The sequence below is a fragment of the Urocitellus parryii genome, chromosome 9 (assembly GCF_045843805.1).
Source record: "Urocitellus parryii isolate mUroPar1 chromosome 9, mUroPar1.hap1, whole genome shotgun sequence".
Classification (NCBI taxonomy): domain Eukaryota; kingdom Metazoa; phylum Chordata; class Mammalia; order Rodentia; family Sciuridae; genus Urocitellus; species Urocitellus parryii.
This window is the reverse complement of record NC_135539.1, coordinates 64,551,038-64,567,608: the sequence shown is the minus strand read 5'-3', so window position 1 is coordinate 64,567,608 and position 16,571 is coordinate 64,551,038. Positions and strand designations below refer to the sequence as shown.

Below are 16,571 nucleotides of genomic sequence, written 5' to 3'. Positions count from 1 at the left end.
AGAGGAAGAGGATCTGGCCGGGTTAACAGAGTTAAGAAATAAATTGATAAACATAAAGGAGAATAGTCAGGAAAATGAGGAAGATGCCAACCTAACCAATTGCACTGTCCTTAGGGATGTTGACTCTGGCCAGGTACCATATTGAATTCTGATGAGAAACAGGCAGTTCTGCCCACAGATGCTATGGTGAAGGCAAGCGGCTTGAAATGGAGAGATTTTTCTCAATCCCCTGTTTTTCCAATCAGAAAAGGGTTTACTCTTAAGAATTTCTTGGGATATGTAGACAGAAAGAAAGCTTGAAATGTTGTAGAATCATAGAAATATCAAGAATCAAGCTTTCAGATCTCCTAGGCTATGAGAAGATTAAACTATTTAGACACTGAATTTGAAGATGCATTTGACATGCTTTTCCAGTGTTGGTATAGTCACCAAAGATGGAATCAATTTAGGAAGGAAGGAGACTATGCCAGAAGGGATGGAGGAAGGTTACCAGCTGAATAAATTGAATTATAAAAATATGAACTTTGGGGCTGGGGACATAGCTCAGTGACAGAGTGCTTGCCTAGCATGTTCAAGGCCCTGGGTTCCATCCCCAGCACCATGGGAGTGGGGCAGTTTTTACAGTAATAAATGAAACCTGTGAGAAAATGGCAAAGGAGGAGTACTGTCAAACAGAGAGGTAGTTGGCTTACTGATGTTAGGGTAGATGTAAATCTCTCCTATCTGGAAATGAAGGTTCTGCTAAACAATGGAAGTTCACTTTTATGCCGTGCTTGCTTGGTATTCCATAACACTAGTGTCAGCTTACTGTGGTTCATGCACAGGTGTTTGCTTTAATTCATCACTGTAGGGATGGACAAAGGCATGATGTGAGAAAACAGATGACAAAGGTCTGATGTGAGGAAACAGACATTTAAAGCAGGCTGAGCTGTACTAGATTCAATCATATGGAAGTATATATTTTAAAGAGAAACTAGTTATTTTTTTCTGATACCTTGAAATGCAAGGACATTAGAAAATTTGATTTCTCTCTAAATCTATCCATTTGAAGAACGAAGATACCAATAAGCCAAAACAATATTTCCAAAATTAGAAACAAAATCAGAGCAAGTTGAGTATAAAATTAGTCTATCCCAAGTTATATGTTTCAGAACACAACAGAGTGTCTTGTCTAGAACAAGTTGATAACCAATGCCTGTGTGATTGTAGAACATAGGAAAAATCTCTACTGCCAAATGATGTTATCTGGTTCTGATCCTGTTTATTCTACTCTAAGAGTTGTTAATTTGGGGACCATGAATTCTGAAGTCAGATGAACTTCAGGCAGTCCAAGAACTCCCTGAAATTACATGCAGAGTATTGTGCACATGTAAATTTAAGAAGGTTACTCTTTGACCAGATTCTCCGAGGACTTCAAGACTCCTCAGAAGTTGTGTTTGGGCAATGTCGTGGGATGTGCTTGGGAGCTGTCAGAAATACAGGCAGGAATTCAGAAGACATGACAGAATTAGAAACAGTTTGGAGATTTGTAAGCAAATAAGGAAGCAGTTGAAACATGAGTCATAAGTGAGATTGCACAGGGAGATTTAAAAAGAATATGATAGAGGACAGGAAGACAGGTATAATTCTGAAATGGTCAGTAGAGGAGAATGAGCTGGTAAAGGTGAAGGGGTTGGTCTGAGAGTTCATTAGGAGAACAGTCAGAAGAGAGAAGTGGTGTAGAAACTGAGGGACAAAAAGAGTTTTTAAAAGGAAGGATAATCAGCAGTGGATGCCACACAGAAATCAAGCTAAAAAAAATGAAGATGTATCTTTCTTTAGAACTCAGAGTTAAGGAATTAAGAAGTCAATGTCAAATTCTACAAGGACTTAGTTTTTGAAAGAGAAACCACAAGCAGGCTAAGCGATGGATGAGATGAAGAGGTAGAGTTATTTAGAATTGGCTAGTGTCAAAGAGATCAAGAAGCGTTGCTGTGTAGTAGAGAGAGTGGGAAGAGGGACTCAGGCACATTTTTTTGCAAAATTTTTGAACTCATAGGATCAAGGGTTCTACTCAAGCATAGGAAGAAAACATCATAAATACAAAATAATAAAAATTGGATTATTCTCAGACTAGGACTCTTCATTTATTTTATTGATGAAACTCAAACTTTTATTTGTAGACATGAAAATATGAATTCAATATAATTTTGCATGCCATGAAATAATAATCACCTCTTGGATTTTTTTTCCCTACCATTTGAAAATGTAAAACCTATCCTTAGGTTGTGCCTAGACTCAAAAGAGATACAGGCTATATGCAGCCCATGGGCAACGCTTTGTGCCACTGGTCTGACTAGGACTCTTCAAAAGCAAGGTTCAAACAGAAAATATTATAATTCGAGAAATATCAAATGCGGCTGAATTGTCACATGTGTTTGAGCACAACAGTATATTCACAGCTAGGGCAAGGTTTCAAAAGCACGCCAATCTTGGATCTTCCTGCAAAAAACAATTTTTTTTTTTTAACAGAAAAACTAGAGTGTGGTTAATTTGAAAAACAAATCAAAAATAAAATCTTAAGAATGGGGAAGCTTTGTCATGAGAACCTGAAGTGGGCACTGAACTGGATTCAATGTGTATATGAATCCAATGGCAAATGTGGGTATAATCGATTGCAATGACAAAGCTCTATAAGAGAGGCTTATAGAGTTTTCGGGGAGAGGAATATATAACCCCCTATTAAATTTGCAAACACAAGGAAGGGGATAACTTGCACAAGCAAAATGGCTAAATATCTTACTAAGTATAGTAATTTTATCTTCACAATAACTATTCTTAAAAGTTTGAAAAAAAACTGTAGAAAGAAAGAAAACAGTGTAGAAAAACAAAGGTCAGAAAACATAAAACATGAGGTCAGTAATAAGGCCAAATGTAGTAGTTGTGAAAATAAATCTGACACCTTCTCCACCTTGACCTTTTGAATCTAGTGGCAGTGAAGTTTCCCCAATACTGATAATACGTCCCTCACTCCCAGTTCTGGTGGGTTCTCAGAATCTTAACCATACTTCTGAAAGTAGTCCCTTCATGGGTCTCTATATAAACCATCTGGAGTTTACAGAACTTTTCTTCTGCTAAAACCACTTTTAATAATATACAGCAATCTTAATATCAAGTTAGAATCTGAAGCTAAACAGCAGTAATTGAGATTAAAAAAAACCACAATCAGTATAGGATGTAAAGCAATATAAATAAAGCAAAGTGGATTCAAGTTACTAGAGAAATTTGACAGAAATAATGCAATGAGAAACTTCCAGGATACCATTCTTCATCTGTGATAGATTAAGTAGATAAAATAATAAATAAGGACAAAAAATTCCTGTCCACTATAATTTATAAAGGTGGACTAAAAGATAAATATCAAACCCTCCATTCTGTAGGAAATACATCTGTTTGTTTATTCAACAAATACTTACACATCTATCACTTTCATTTTCTGTCCTTATTTCTGGAACAGTGTCTTGCACATAGCACACATAAACATTGGTTCAATCACAATCCGAATACCCCTTTTTTAAGATTTATAGATCACTTGTGCATATGGATCATGCTCCAGACTCAAAGAAAATGCCATACTAGCCTCAAAGCAAAATTCACATTTTTAAAACCATGAACTTAAAATATTGGAATTTAAAATGAACATCTTTGGGCTCTGGATCCTGACCAAGAAAGGGGCCTTGGAGTTCACTGTAGGTCTTTCCCTCAAAGGGTTGTTGGGATTGAAATAGAAAATAATCGTAAAACAAACCATCTTTATATTATATAAAAATCACAGTACCTGTTTTAAAAATACTGCTCATAATACTTATCAACACACTTCAAAGAGGGTATTATAAAATTGGAGAAAGTTCCAAAGAGGAAAGAGAATGATCACAGGATAGTCTGAAAACAGATCTACAGGGAAAGACTAAGACAAGGATCCTTCACTCTGGAAAAATCATGGTTGATAGGAACATGATGTAATTACAAATGTCATAGATGAAGTAAATATAGAGTTAGTCATTGTATTCTAAAATAAAACAGGAGACACAATTTGAAACTGGAATGTAGTTATTTTAAACTAATGCAAGGAAACAAATCAGAAAACACTAAAGCCAGAAAGGACTTAAGAGACCATCTGTTTGAATTGCTTTGTGTTATAAATAAAAAATGAATGTCAACATGATGTTAGAAAAACTGGATATCTACAAGTTAGACACCTTCCTATGCTATATACAAAATTAACTCAATGTAGATCAAAGACCTAAATATAAGAGCTGAAACTATAAAATTAATTTTTAGAAAAGGGAAAAGCTTTCGTGACTTTAGATCTGGCAATGAGCTCTTGAATATGATGCCAAAGCAAAGGAAATAAATAAGTTGGAATAGAGCAAAATGAAAAACTCAAAGGCTTCAAAGGAAACAATCAATGGAGTGAAAAAGTAACCCACAGAATGTGAGAAAATTTTTGCCCATTACATATTAGACAAAAGATTAATGTCCACAATGGATGAAGTTCAACTCAACATCAAAAAGAAAATAAGCCAATTAAAAATTGGTTAAAGGATTTGAGTAGACATTTCTCCAAAGTGGAGATAAGTAGATCAAAAAACTTCTTGACATCACTAATTATCGGGAAAATGCAAATCAAAACTATGATGAAATATCACCATTTCATACCCGTAACCAGGGATGGCTACTATCACAAAACAAAGTAACAAGTATTGGCCAGGATGTGGAGAAATTGGAACCTTTGTATATTTTTTTTAAAGCAGGATATTCTTTTTTTTTTTTAAAGAGAGAGTGAGAGAGAGAGAATTTTAATATTTATTTTTTAGTTTTCGGCGGATACAACATCTTTGTTTGTATGTGGTGCTGAGTATCGAACCTGGGCTGCACGCATGCCAGGCGAGTGCGCTACCGCTTGAGCCACATCCCCAGCCCTGTATATTGTTAGTGGGAATTAAAAATGGTTCAGCTGTTAAGGAAGATGATATGGCATTCCCTCAAAAAGTTAAAGACAGAATTACCATATGACTTAGCAATCTACTCTTAGGTGTGTACCCCAAAGAACTGAGGGCAAGGATTCAAAGAAACATTGTTCATCCATGTTGAGAGCAGCATTCTTCACAATAACCAAAAAGTCCAAAGCAACCCAATTGTCTATCAGTGGTTAACTGGAAAACCAAAATGTGGCTTACACATACAATGGAATTTTATTCAACCTTAAAAAGCATAGAAATTCTGACACATGCTGCAATTTGAATGACCCTTGAGGACATGCTAAGTGCTAAAGAGCCACAAAAGGACTAATTCGTATGATTCCACATACGTGAAATACCTAGAGTAGACACAGTCATAGAGACAGAAAGTAGAATGGTGGGAGTGAGGAGGCCGAGTGGGGACTTGCTGTTTGATGGGTATAGAATTTTAGTTTTGCTGAATTAAAACATTATAGCACAAAATAGATGGTAGCACAAAAAATATGAACATATTTAATACTACTGAACTAGATATTTCAAAAGCAAATGGCAAACTTAATATATTAAGACTATTTCATCCCACGTTAAAAAAAAAAAAAGAATGGAACTCATTTCTTCTCCTTCAAACAAAATGTGCTCCTCCTCTTGAGTTCCCCATTTCTGAGCTGCGCCTTTTAATTCCCAGCTGTTCAAGTCAGATACTCATCCCTAACCTTGATAGCACCTTGTCCCTCCCTCAGCACAGGTAACCATTTCACAAGTACTTAAGGATCCTCACAATGCACCAAGAGCTGTGTTCGGTGGTTCCTTGCCGGATACCTTGAATCCATCAGAACCCCACATCTCTGTTTCAGGCCATTTTTTATGTATCTATGTGTATTTTGCCAACTCCTAATTGTGGAAACTCTACGTATATGTGTTTTTATTTTTGTTTCCATGCATATACATTTGTCTAGAAGGTAAGATTTTTTTTATTTTTTAAAGAGAGAGTGGGAGAGAGAGAGAGAGAGAATTTTTTAATATTTATTTTTTAGTTTTCGGCGGACACAACATCTTTGCCTGTATGTGGTGCTGAGGATCGAACCCGGGCCGCATGCATGCCAGGCGAGCGCGCTACCGCTTGAGCCACATCCCCAGCCCAAGAAGGTAAGATATTTTTAACATACAATTTTATTTCCAACTGACATATAGTGATTGTACTGAGTGTGATGTTTCAATACATGTATACAATGTACAATGATCAGATCAGGATAATTAGCATATCTATCACCTCACATCTTTATCATTCTTTTTGTGTGTGTGTGTGTTGGGAACATTCAAAACCTTTTATGAAAGGCATTTTGAAATATTCAACTGATTTTTCTCAACCATGTCCACCCCACTGTGCTATATAGACCATTAGAAGTGATTCCTCGCACCCAGGTACACCCCGCTACCCCTTAACTCTCCTATCTCCAGCCCCTTACCCCACCCTTCCTAGGCTCTGGTAGCTACTATTCTATTCTCTGCTTCTGAGACCAACTTTTTATCTTTCACATGTTAGTGAGGACACGAATTTTCCTTTTTGCTGGGGCTCATTGCTGTCCCATCTAGGTTACCACAGCAACCCCCCTTGTGGTCTCCTATGTCTGGTCCCACATGCTTCCAATCTCTTCTCCATTTTTCAGCAAGAGTCCTCTTTTTTTGGAAAGCAAAAAGCTGCAATGTTCCCCTCCCTTCTGCACCCCAAGTCTTTCAATAGCTCTTCCTCACTGTTAAATAATGGCTTATAAATGTCCCTTAGCATTTGGCTTCTCTCTACTTCGGTAGCTGGAACTCTCAGTTTTTCTTTTGTGTTTTATTCACCGCCATTCTGAACTTACCACACTGCGGGGTCCAGAACTTCCCCCACCCTGCCCTCCTCTGGCCTTTCCATACACTATTCCTCTTTAGACAACTCTTAGTCCTCCTCCTCTGTCCTACTCAAACTTTTTGCTTGGCCAATTTCTGTCATTTGCCCCAGGTCCTATCTTGTGAGTCACATATTCCAAGAAGACATCTCTGACTTCCATCTGCATCAGGTGACCTTCCTGGGGGATTCTGTGTTTCCATCATCAAGCCCTTTAAACACTGCATTGTGATTGCTTCTTTACTTGGCTGCTCTGGGGTTACTGACAGAAAGTGGGGGCTTAATAAATCATTAGTGGATGAATTAATATACAGGTCTGGAGAGGCTGTAGTTCACCCAGAGACGTATAACTAGGTCACTGCAGGGCCAATGGTAGAACCAGTGCTAGACTGAAACACCAAAACTCCCTGTCCAGTGCTGCCCAAGGCTGGAGATATGAAATTCACCACCCCACCTGGGTTGGAACTGACACAGAATGACTCAGCCACACTAGGCCACCGAGAAGTCGAGATAGGCCAAAATTCTAGGTTTGGCACTGTCCCTGTCTTCCCAGTATACCTTTCTTTGGGTCTCAATTGGCTAAGAATCCTCTTACAGAAGAAAAACAGAACTGGCCAGCTCTGATAATATCCAAGTTGCATTTGATGGACACAGAATAAGCCAACTTTGCCAGTATTAAAAAGCTTAATTTCATAGTCTGAATTCAGATTTGGCATTGATAATGTTACTCCATGAGGTGCTTCTCTGTTGACTACACACTAGAAAATGAAATTCTGCTTACTGCATTAAAGCTTGGCCTTGAAGAAATCCAGTATGGGCTGGAAAAAATATTTTATACAATATACACAGACATACATACAGATGCAAGTGTATATATTTAGAATATAAGTCACTTAAAATAGTCAAAGCTGTCATCATTTATAAGAATAGTGATGCAGAAGGGGAAAAATAAAATCACATCTTTTATTAAACAAAATACTCCAAATATACATAAATTAAAACTGTAATTTCATCTTCAGTGCTTGGGATGTAATTAATCTCTCATATTTTACAGATTTATGTCAACATAGCTTGTCACTGAAATGAAAATTGTATTATGTATATAGTAGGAGCATATTATTTTTCATGGCACTACTAGACTCCAGCTGAAACTTGAAATTACCTTATGGATGTCATTCTGAATGTGAATTTCTCAAAACAGTGTTTTCAGGATCACAAACAATGCACACATTCTACATCACTCCAAATTCAAGACAAATAAAGGCCTTAGAACTTAATTTAGGAATGAATTGCTTAAAAATTAGGATTATAATTAAATCATAGAGTTTATTACATCCCTTATAAAGCAATCTTTAGTTTAACTCATTGGTAGTTAATGAGTTTTGCCCTTAGGGAATAAGTGCAGTGTTATTCTCGAATGGTTGAATGATTATATAAAAGCAGGTACTCTAGTGTTTGTTAGTACTAATCAAATTTCTGAATATAAGAGGAAAAAAATGTATGATTAGTTTGTTGAAAACAAGACATACCATCATAAGCTGCTTTAGTAATTGCTTTGGCTGCATTCTTCTGAATATCAGGAATTGTGGAGTTTTCTGCAAATGCTAGAAGTTTTTTAAGACCCCCTGTTTGCTGAATTAGCGTCATAATTTCCATATCTTCGAGGCAATTGGCTATCACTGCAAGTGCTTCTATGTGAAGATCATTCAATTCCTAAAAATAAAAGCAAACACAACTTTAGAAAGTTGTATTAAGAGAAATTTACTCTTCCCAAATTTTACTACAAGAGGAGCTGAGATCACTTTGAACATAATGTGAGAAATTTTGTTGTGACAAAGGCCTGAGGAAATGGCAATTGTTTTTACCAAAATAACAACCCTCTCCCAACCATTTGCCCCATTTTTTTCATTTCCAACTGACATATTCCAAATGTCTTATGAATTAAAAATAAGGCTAGAGAGGAAACTACCATTAATGTAGCCAAGTGAAGTTGCTCATTTAATCTTTCACCAAAATTAATTTTAAAATCTAGAGGGAAAAAAATGGTTTCTCCAGAACTGAGGATTAAACTCAGGACCTCACACATGCCAAGAAATAACTTTTGAAACAGCAGACAGACTGCAGGAAGAAAAGTTCCTTAAAATCTGCAACTGTTAGAAGGAAATGATTGTGAATTTTGTGGCTTGCTTTCCAGGTTATTGGAATCTCCCCAAGCAGTGGAAAACTGCAGCCTTACTGCAGCTAGAAATTTCAGGAAGAAATCCTAAAAGGGAGAGGCGCAGGAAGGATGAGCCACTGTGGTGATGTTCCACTCAGCATTGCTTCTGACCAAGAACTCACTTCACCGCACAGTGATGGGCCCACACTCATGGAGTTCACTATTCTTACCATGTCCCCAACATCCCAAAGCAGTGGCTTGATAGAATGCTGGAATGTTCTTTTAAAGACTCAAGTTACAACACTAGCCAGGTGTTAGTACCTTGCAGGGCTCCGTCTACCAGGCTTCACAGGATGTGAATCAGTGTCTGACATACAGTGCTAATTCTCCCATAGATGGCCCAGGAACCAAGGAGTGGAAATGGGAGTGGCGCCACCATTATTACCCCTAATGACTCACTAGCAAAATTTCTGCTTCCTGTCCCTGCAACCTGTATGCTCCGCTGATCTGAAGATCTTAATGCTAAGGGGAGCAATATTTTCACCAGGGCAAACAATGATGATTCTATTGAATTGGAAGGTAAGACTGTGGCCCCTCCCACTTTGGGTTCCTCTTGTCCCTGAGTCAATAAGCAAAACAACAGAGTTACTGTGCAGGGGAAATTGGACTGCTGCTGCACAGTGGAAGTAAGGGAGAATTTGTCTGAAAAATAAGATTCTCATATGGTGTCTCTTGTGCCCTGTGATTAAAGTTGATGGAACTCCACAAGAACCCAGTACATGCAGGATACTGATGTCTCAGGATGAAGGATTGTGTAGTCCCAAAGTACAAAACTATGATCAGTTGAGGTACTTGCTGAAGGCAAAGGGAATAGGGAATAGACAGCAGAAGAAGGCAGTTGTGAATATCAACTATGGTCATGAGACCAGTAATAGAAGTGAAGACTTTCTCATGAGTATTCCTTACTTTACTACAGAGGTGCTTGTGTGTACACATGTGTATATGTATGTTCATGTGTGTTTATGTATGTTCATGTATACATATGTATTAATATATACCTTTGTTTTTTCCCTCTTATCCCATTATGTTACATGAGATGTATTAACTTTATACGATAGTATTTAATTTTTGTTAACTTTAAATTGTAGCATTTAAGTTACCAAATGTTAAGGAGAAAAGTAAACATTACCCAAGGATTTCGGGAAAGGGTTAATGGCTTTTTGGTTGGGCACAGGATAGCTGAATCATGTTAGGTCAATATATGACCTTGGCCTTGTCTTTATTTGAAGATTATGATTTAAGGACATACATGGAGAGAGAGAAATGGCAAACTGAACAAACTTATAATGGTTAATTTTTTATGTACTAACTTGGTTAGTCCATGGTACCCATATGTTTGTCTAAACATCATTCTAGATGTTTGTATAAGGACATTTTTTTTTAGGTGCAATATTTAAATTAATAGATTTTGGGTAAAGCAGATTACTTTCCATAATGTGGGTGGGCCTCATCCAATCAGTCAAAGACTTTAGTAGAAAAACACTGACCTCCTTGGAAATAGAGGAAATTCTGCCAATTGGCTGCCTTTGGATTCATTGTAATGCTTCCTTGGGTCGCCAGTCTGCTGCCTTACCCTGCTGACTTTGGACTTGCCAAACTTCCACAATTGAGTGAGCCAATTTCTTAATTATCTGTTTTATTCTGTGTCTCTGGAGAACTTTAGCATAGGATGTCATCCAAATTCTGAGTATAAACAATGCCCAGGCCTTTGGATGACCACTAAGTTATATGTGCATGGAGGAGGTGCCAAGAATCCCAGTGAATATAAACAGGCAGGGACTAGAAAGCAATATATCTTATCCTTAAAAGAGGGAACCATGCTGGTGAAATTTGTAAATTTACTGCTTTTCAAATATAGTGATTTCTTAATCTACATGCAACACAGCAGGTAGAAAGATGAAGCCTCACTGGCTTAGGATATCAGAGGTCAGAGCCTGGGGCTCATGGAGGAGCTACAGACTTAAAGGAGGGAATGCCCAGAAGCAAGGGAGCCACAGAGAAACGATGAACACCCCCGACCAAACTAAGTTAAGATCCTTCCCACATTTATAGCTGAACTCCAAACCACTGAAGCATGGGGGGAGATCTCCAGGGGTCAGGCTAAAAACAGCAGCACTGAGAAACTGTAAGAACTGAGAAGAGATACCAGCTGTTGGACACCACAGAGGGACAGAGTCTGTAGCTACCTGTCTACTAGAACAAAGTACCAGCAATCCTCAGGAAAACACAACAGAATCTGGAAACACTGGGAGGGATTTTCTACAATGTTCATTTTGAACCAAAAATTACTAGACATGAAAGAAACAGGAGAATGTGAAACACAGAAAAGAAAAGAAAAGAAAAGAAAAGAAAAGAAAAAGGTGGTCAATTACATCCCACTCTAAATAGGGCCAGATGTTCGATTAAGCAGTCAAAGACTTTAAAGGAGCTGTTATAAATATGCACAAAGAGGAAAGCTGAACAGAGACATGCAACTTGTTAATGAAAATTTCAGTTTGAAAAGCATAAAGTTAAAAAGAAGAATTCATCAGACTGAAGATTGAAGATGGCAAAAGAGAACTTGAATACAAATCAATGAAATTATTTAATCCAAAAAGTATAAAGAAAGGAAGAATGAAAGAAAGAAATGAAGGACAGAGTCTTCTAAAGCAATATCAAGTCTTCTAAAGCAATATCAATATAAAGTCTTATAAAGCAATATCAAGAAGGACAACAAAGTTGTTAATTGAGTCCTAGAGAGGAGAAAAGTAACAGAAAAAATTTTTGAGGGTTGGGGTTGTGGCTCAGTGGTAGCATATATGAGACACTGGGTTTGATTCTCAGCTTTGCATATAAATAAAAAACAAAATAAAGGGTTCATTAACATCTAAAAAATATTTTTAAAATTTTTTTGAATAAATAATGACTGCAATTCCCATATGTGTGAAAAACATTAATTTACAGATCTAAGGATTTATATATCCCAAGCAGGATACACAAATTGTATATAACTTCTATGCAGAGGAGAAATGCAGGAAGCCAAAGATAAAGGGATAATCTCAAAAGCAGCCAAAGAAGGCAAATAATACTCAGGAAAATATCATAATTAGTGGCCAAATTCATATCATAAATAGTGACTTTCAGAAGAAATAGCAGAGGGCTAAACAGAAAAATAAATGTACAAATCAGGAGTTTTTCATTAAGCAAAAACAGCTTCTCAAAACTGAAGGCAAAAGAAAGACACTTTCAAATATATTTTTAAAAAGCTAATTTATGCCAGCTTATCTGCACTATAAGAAATGCTAAATGAAGTTCCTCTGTCTGAGGGGAAATGACCTAGTTGGAAACTAAATCTATAGGAAAGAATAAACAATACCCAAAATGGTAAATATGTGGGTAGATAATATAAGAACTAAATATTAAAGAGTAGACAAGACCACAAATGTGGATATGTGATTTTTCCTTATTTCTTTAAAACTCATATGATACAGGACTGTTCAAAACAAAAATTTTATGTTGTATCATTGGGTTTCTAATGAACATAGATGTAAAATATTTAACAATAATATTTAGAATGGGAAAACCAGACATATATTGCTATAAGTTTCCAATATTTTATTTGAAGTAGTTCCATATCAATTCTAAGTAGAATATGATCATTTTAAGTTGTCTATTGTCATCACCAGAGCAATTACCAAGTGCAAAGAGATATAGCTTGAAAGCCAATAGAGAAATTAAAATGCAACATTAAAAGTTAAATTAACATGATAGAAGGCAGAAGAGTGAAATGAGCCAACAGATCAGACAAAGAAAAAACAATAAATGGTACACCTAAATACAACCAAATCAATAGTTATATAAAAATTGATTGAAATTTTAATTTCAAAAGCAATCTGGTAGAAAATCACATTAATTTCAAGTGTTCCAATCCACAGGCATGTTATAACTCTTCATTTATTTAAGCCTTCTTTAAAACTGTTTTGTATTGTTTCGGTGAATAAATTTTGCCCAAATTTTGTTAAATTTAACTCCTTGTAGTTCATGCATTAGTAATGCACTGTAAATGGAATTGTATTAATTTTTCTTTTCAGTTGTTAATTTGTAGTATGTAGAAACTCCATTAATTAGTATGTACTGAGCTTTTATCCCTTGACTTTGATAGATCTACTTATTAATTCTATTAGGCTCTTGTAGTCTCTCTGGATTTTCTCCATACAGTCACGTAATCTGTGAATAAATACAGTTTTATTCTTCCTTCCTAGTCTGTCAGTCTTTTATACCTATCTTTCTCTTGGCCTTGTCACCGTGGTAAGAATGATGGTGAACAAAAGCAATGAGAGGAAACATCTGGGGCCCGTACTGCATCATATGTGGGGGGGGGGGCTTCCATTTATTACTTTAGATATTTTGATATCATGTGAATTTTTCCAACTAAAATACATGCATTAATTCTGAAAACATATCCTTCTTGCAAATGTCCTAGCTCTGTGATTGTGGGCAAGTTATTTATCAGTCAGTTTCATTCTTCTTACCTGTAAAATGGGGTTAATGATTCAATAATTACATGTGACATGTATAATGATACAATTATTATCATTTATTCTTATCTTATAGAAAAATATTATCACATTCTCAAAAGAATTATAAAATTAATAAAATTGCATGTAAAACATCTAAACAATGCCCACCACATAGTAGATGTTTCTATCCCATTTTTTATTTAAAAGACAACAGGTAAAATATCAAACAGGTGAAAATACCATGATATATCAGACAAGTCTAGGTTCATCCCTGCAGTTAATCTCTTCCTACTTATGCAACATAGGGCAAATAAAATACCCACTCTGATTTTCAGTTTCCATTTTTAAATTGGTAAAAAAATACTGAATTTATCATGCATTCAAATTCACAAATTCAAAATGTTTAGCCCAGAAACTGGTAAATAGGGGATCAACAAACCAAAGATGGCTAGATTTACACAGCTGAGAAACACACGTGTTCGAGTATTGCCCTTCTGTATTTTACCAGTTTGGTATAATTAAGCTCTGATATTTATTTATTTTTAATGCTTAGATAAAGTGAAATTTAATATTAAGTTATTATTCAGGAAACCTTTACTCTGTCCCTAGTGCCCAAATTTCTAAGAGGTACTAAGAATAGATTTTGTCATTAGAATTCATTAAATTTATTCACGTAATAACCTATGAAAGTGGATCTGAAATCTACATATTACCATTTCACTCTGAAGTTTAGACAGTGGACCCTTACTTCACTTTAAGACAAGTAAAGAATTCGATAAATTGTTAGATTGGTTTCTGTAACTGGGAAATTATAAGGAAGACCTACAGAGTCTGAAAGTGTACAATTCATTCCTAAGGAGCTTAGTGGGAACTACAGAAATTCAGCTCCAATATTTCTCAAAATGTGTTTAGAAGATAAATTACTCTTCTTCTCTTATTCCAGAGGAAATCATGGCAGATAAAGGTTAAAAGACTAATTCTAGGTGTTTTAGGGAATTAAAAGGAAGACAATAGAATAAGAGTTTACAAATTTTAAATCTTCTATACCAATAGATTTTTTTTAAATTAGCTTCAAATGGCCTCAATAATTGGTCTGAAGCCAGGCATGATGGTGCACACCCCTGTAATCCCAACTACTTGGGAAGCTGAGACAGGAAGATCACAAGTTCAAGGCCAGCCTCAGCAATTTAGTGAGGCCGTAAGCAACTTAGTAAGACCCTGTCTCAAAATCTAAAAAAGTCTGATTTAATCAGGTTAATAACCTTTATGTAGCAATTAATTAATTATTCCACTATACTTTGTACCATGCTTCAATATAATAAAATTTAATTTAAATATTATACAATTAATATTTTATAAAACATTTAGAAAAGATATTCTTTGAAAATACCTTAGTATCTATGATCTTAATAAGTTGGTCCAATCCTTGATTTTCTCTTAGCATTGTACGGGATTCCTTATCATTTGTAATGATATTTAAGGTTTTGAGAGCCAACAACTGAATAATTGGATACTCTGACTTCAAGAGCTCCAACATAGGAGGGATTGCATTTAGTTCTTGAAGTGTAGTTCGACACTGAAAATCCTGCCATGAAATACAAATGATCACATCAGTAACTTCTGAAGCAAAATAAAGTCCCAAGAATGGAGAAATTCTATTTTCTAGCAAAGAACATTGTGAATTACAACTTCTCCATCTTTTATTCCAGATTACTTCCAAAATAATTCACAAAAATAATAAAACTCTCAGTGGACAACACCAAAATATCCATTGGTATATGCAGACATTGTCAACAACCAGAAATAAACATGACCAATGACTTTTATAGTATCCAGTATTTCTTTATGAAGCAGCAAATTCCTACTATCATAAATAGCATTACAGTAAAACCTATGCATGATAAAATTCTTTTCATACTCTGATATAATGTTCAAATAGTATTTGATAAGATGAAATGATGGCACCCATTCCTTATTATCTTCAAATGGATTGTTATGAATACCTATGTGCATGCAGGCTATTGACAGGCTGTCTGCATGCAAATTTACACAGGTTCAGAGCAGATGCATGACCATTCCTTAAGACATTTATGATATCAAGAGATCACTATATTTTAGACAAATTGTTCTGCAAGTGTATCAATAATTCTGTGTGAGTGGGAGCAGGGAGTAGGGGACTGGTGGTGGTGAACAGAAGAAAAAGCATAGTAAGAAGCCACTAAAAGCCCCCAAACTCTGATCGTTAAATGATATTTTCACCCAAAACGTGACAAGTAGAGAATAGCATTAAAGGTGGAAAAGCCTCCACTTAACAACTAAGCCTCCTCCTCCTGGACATCCTTCAACTGACCTCTAATATTCAGCTTTCTTTAGACATAGAAAGTATAGGTTGCTCTTTATTATGGGTTAAATTGTGTCCCCACAGTCCCTCAGAATGTGACCTTATTTGGAAACAGTCATTGCAAGGGTAATTAGGTAAGATAAGGTCATCCTGGAGGAGGCTGGGTGCTTAAGAGTGTCCTTATAAGATGGATGTCCTTATGGGAAAGATGACAAAGGGAGAGACCAGAGTGACACAGATGCAAGCCAAGGAACGCCATCACTAGCTGTCCCCATCAGAAGCCAGGAAGAAGCGAGGAAGGAGTCCACCCAGCCTCCGGTGCAGCCAGGCATGGTGATACAGGCCTGTAATCTTAAAGGCTGGGAAGGCTGAGGCAGGAGGATTGTGAGTTCAAAGCCAGCCTCAGCAAAAGCGAGGCACTAAACAGCTCAGTGAGACCCTGTCTCTAAATAAAATACAAAATAGGGCTGGGGATGTGGCTCAGTGACCAAGTGCCCCTGAGTTGAAACCCGATACCCACCTCCCTGCCAAAAAATTGTGGAGGCAATGCTTTTCATTCCTGCTTGATTAAAAAAAAAAAAAAAAAAAAAAAAGGGAAATACAGGTAAAAGGAGTCTGGAGATTA

General features: G+C 36.3%; 1 protein-coding gene across 2 annotated transcripts in view; it reads right to left on the bottom strand.

Moving 5' to 3' along the window:
• Positions 1–16,571, bottom strand: part of Armc3 (armadillo repeat containing 3) — an 88,663-nt gene that overhangs the window by 52,004 nt on the left and 20,088 nt on the right. For both annotated transcript variants that reach the window (XM_026401199.2, XM_026401200.2), the window contains exons 6-7: positions 14,996–15,190; positions 8,418–8,601 (exon numbers count right to left, since the gene is read on the bottom strand). In XM_026401199.2, the coding sequence (XP_026256984.1) occupies positions 8,418–8,601; positions 14,996–15,190 (379 nt within the window). The remainder of the gene's footprint in view (positions 1–8,417; positions 8,602–14,995; positions 15,191–16,571) is intronic.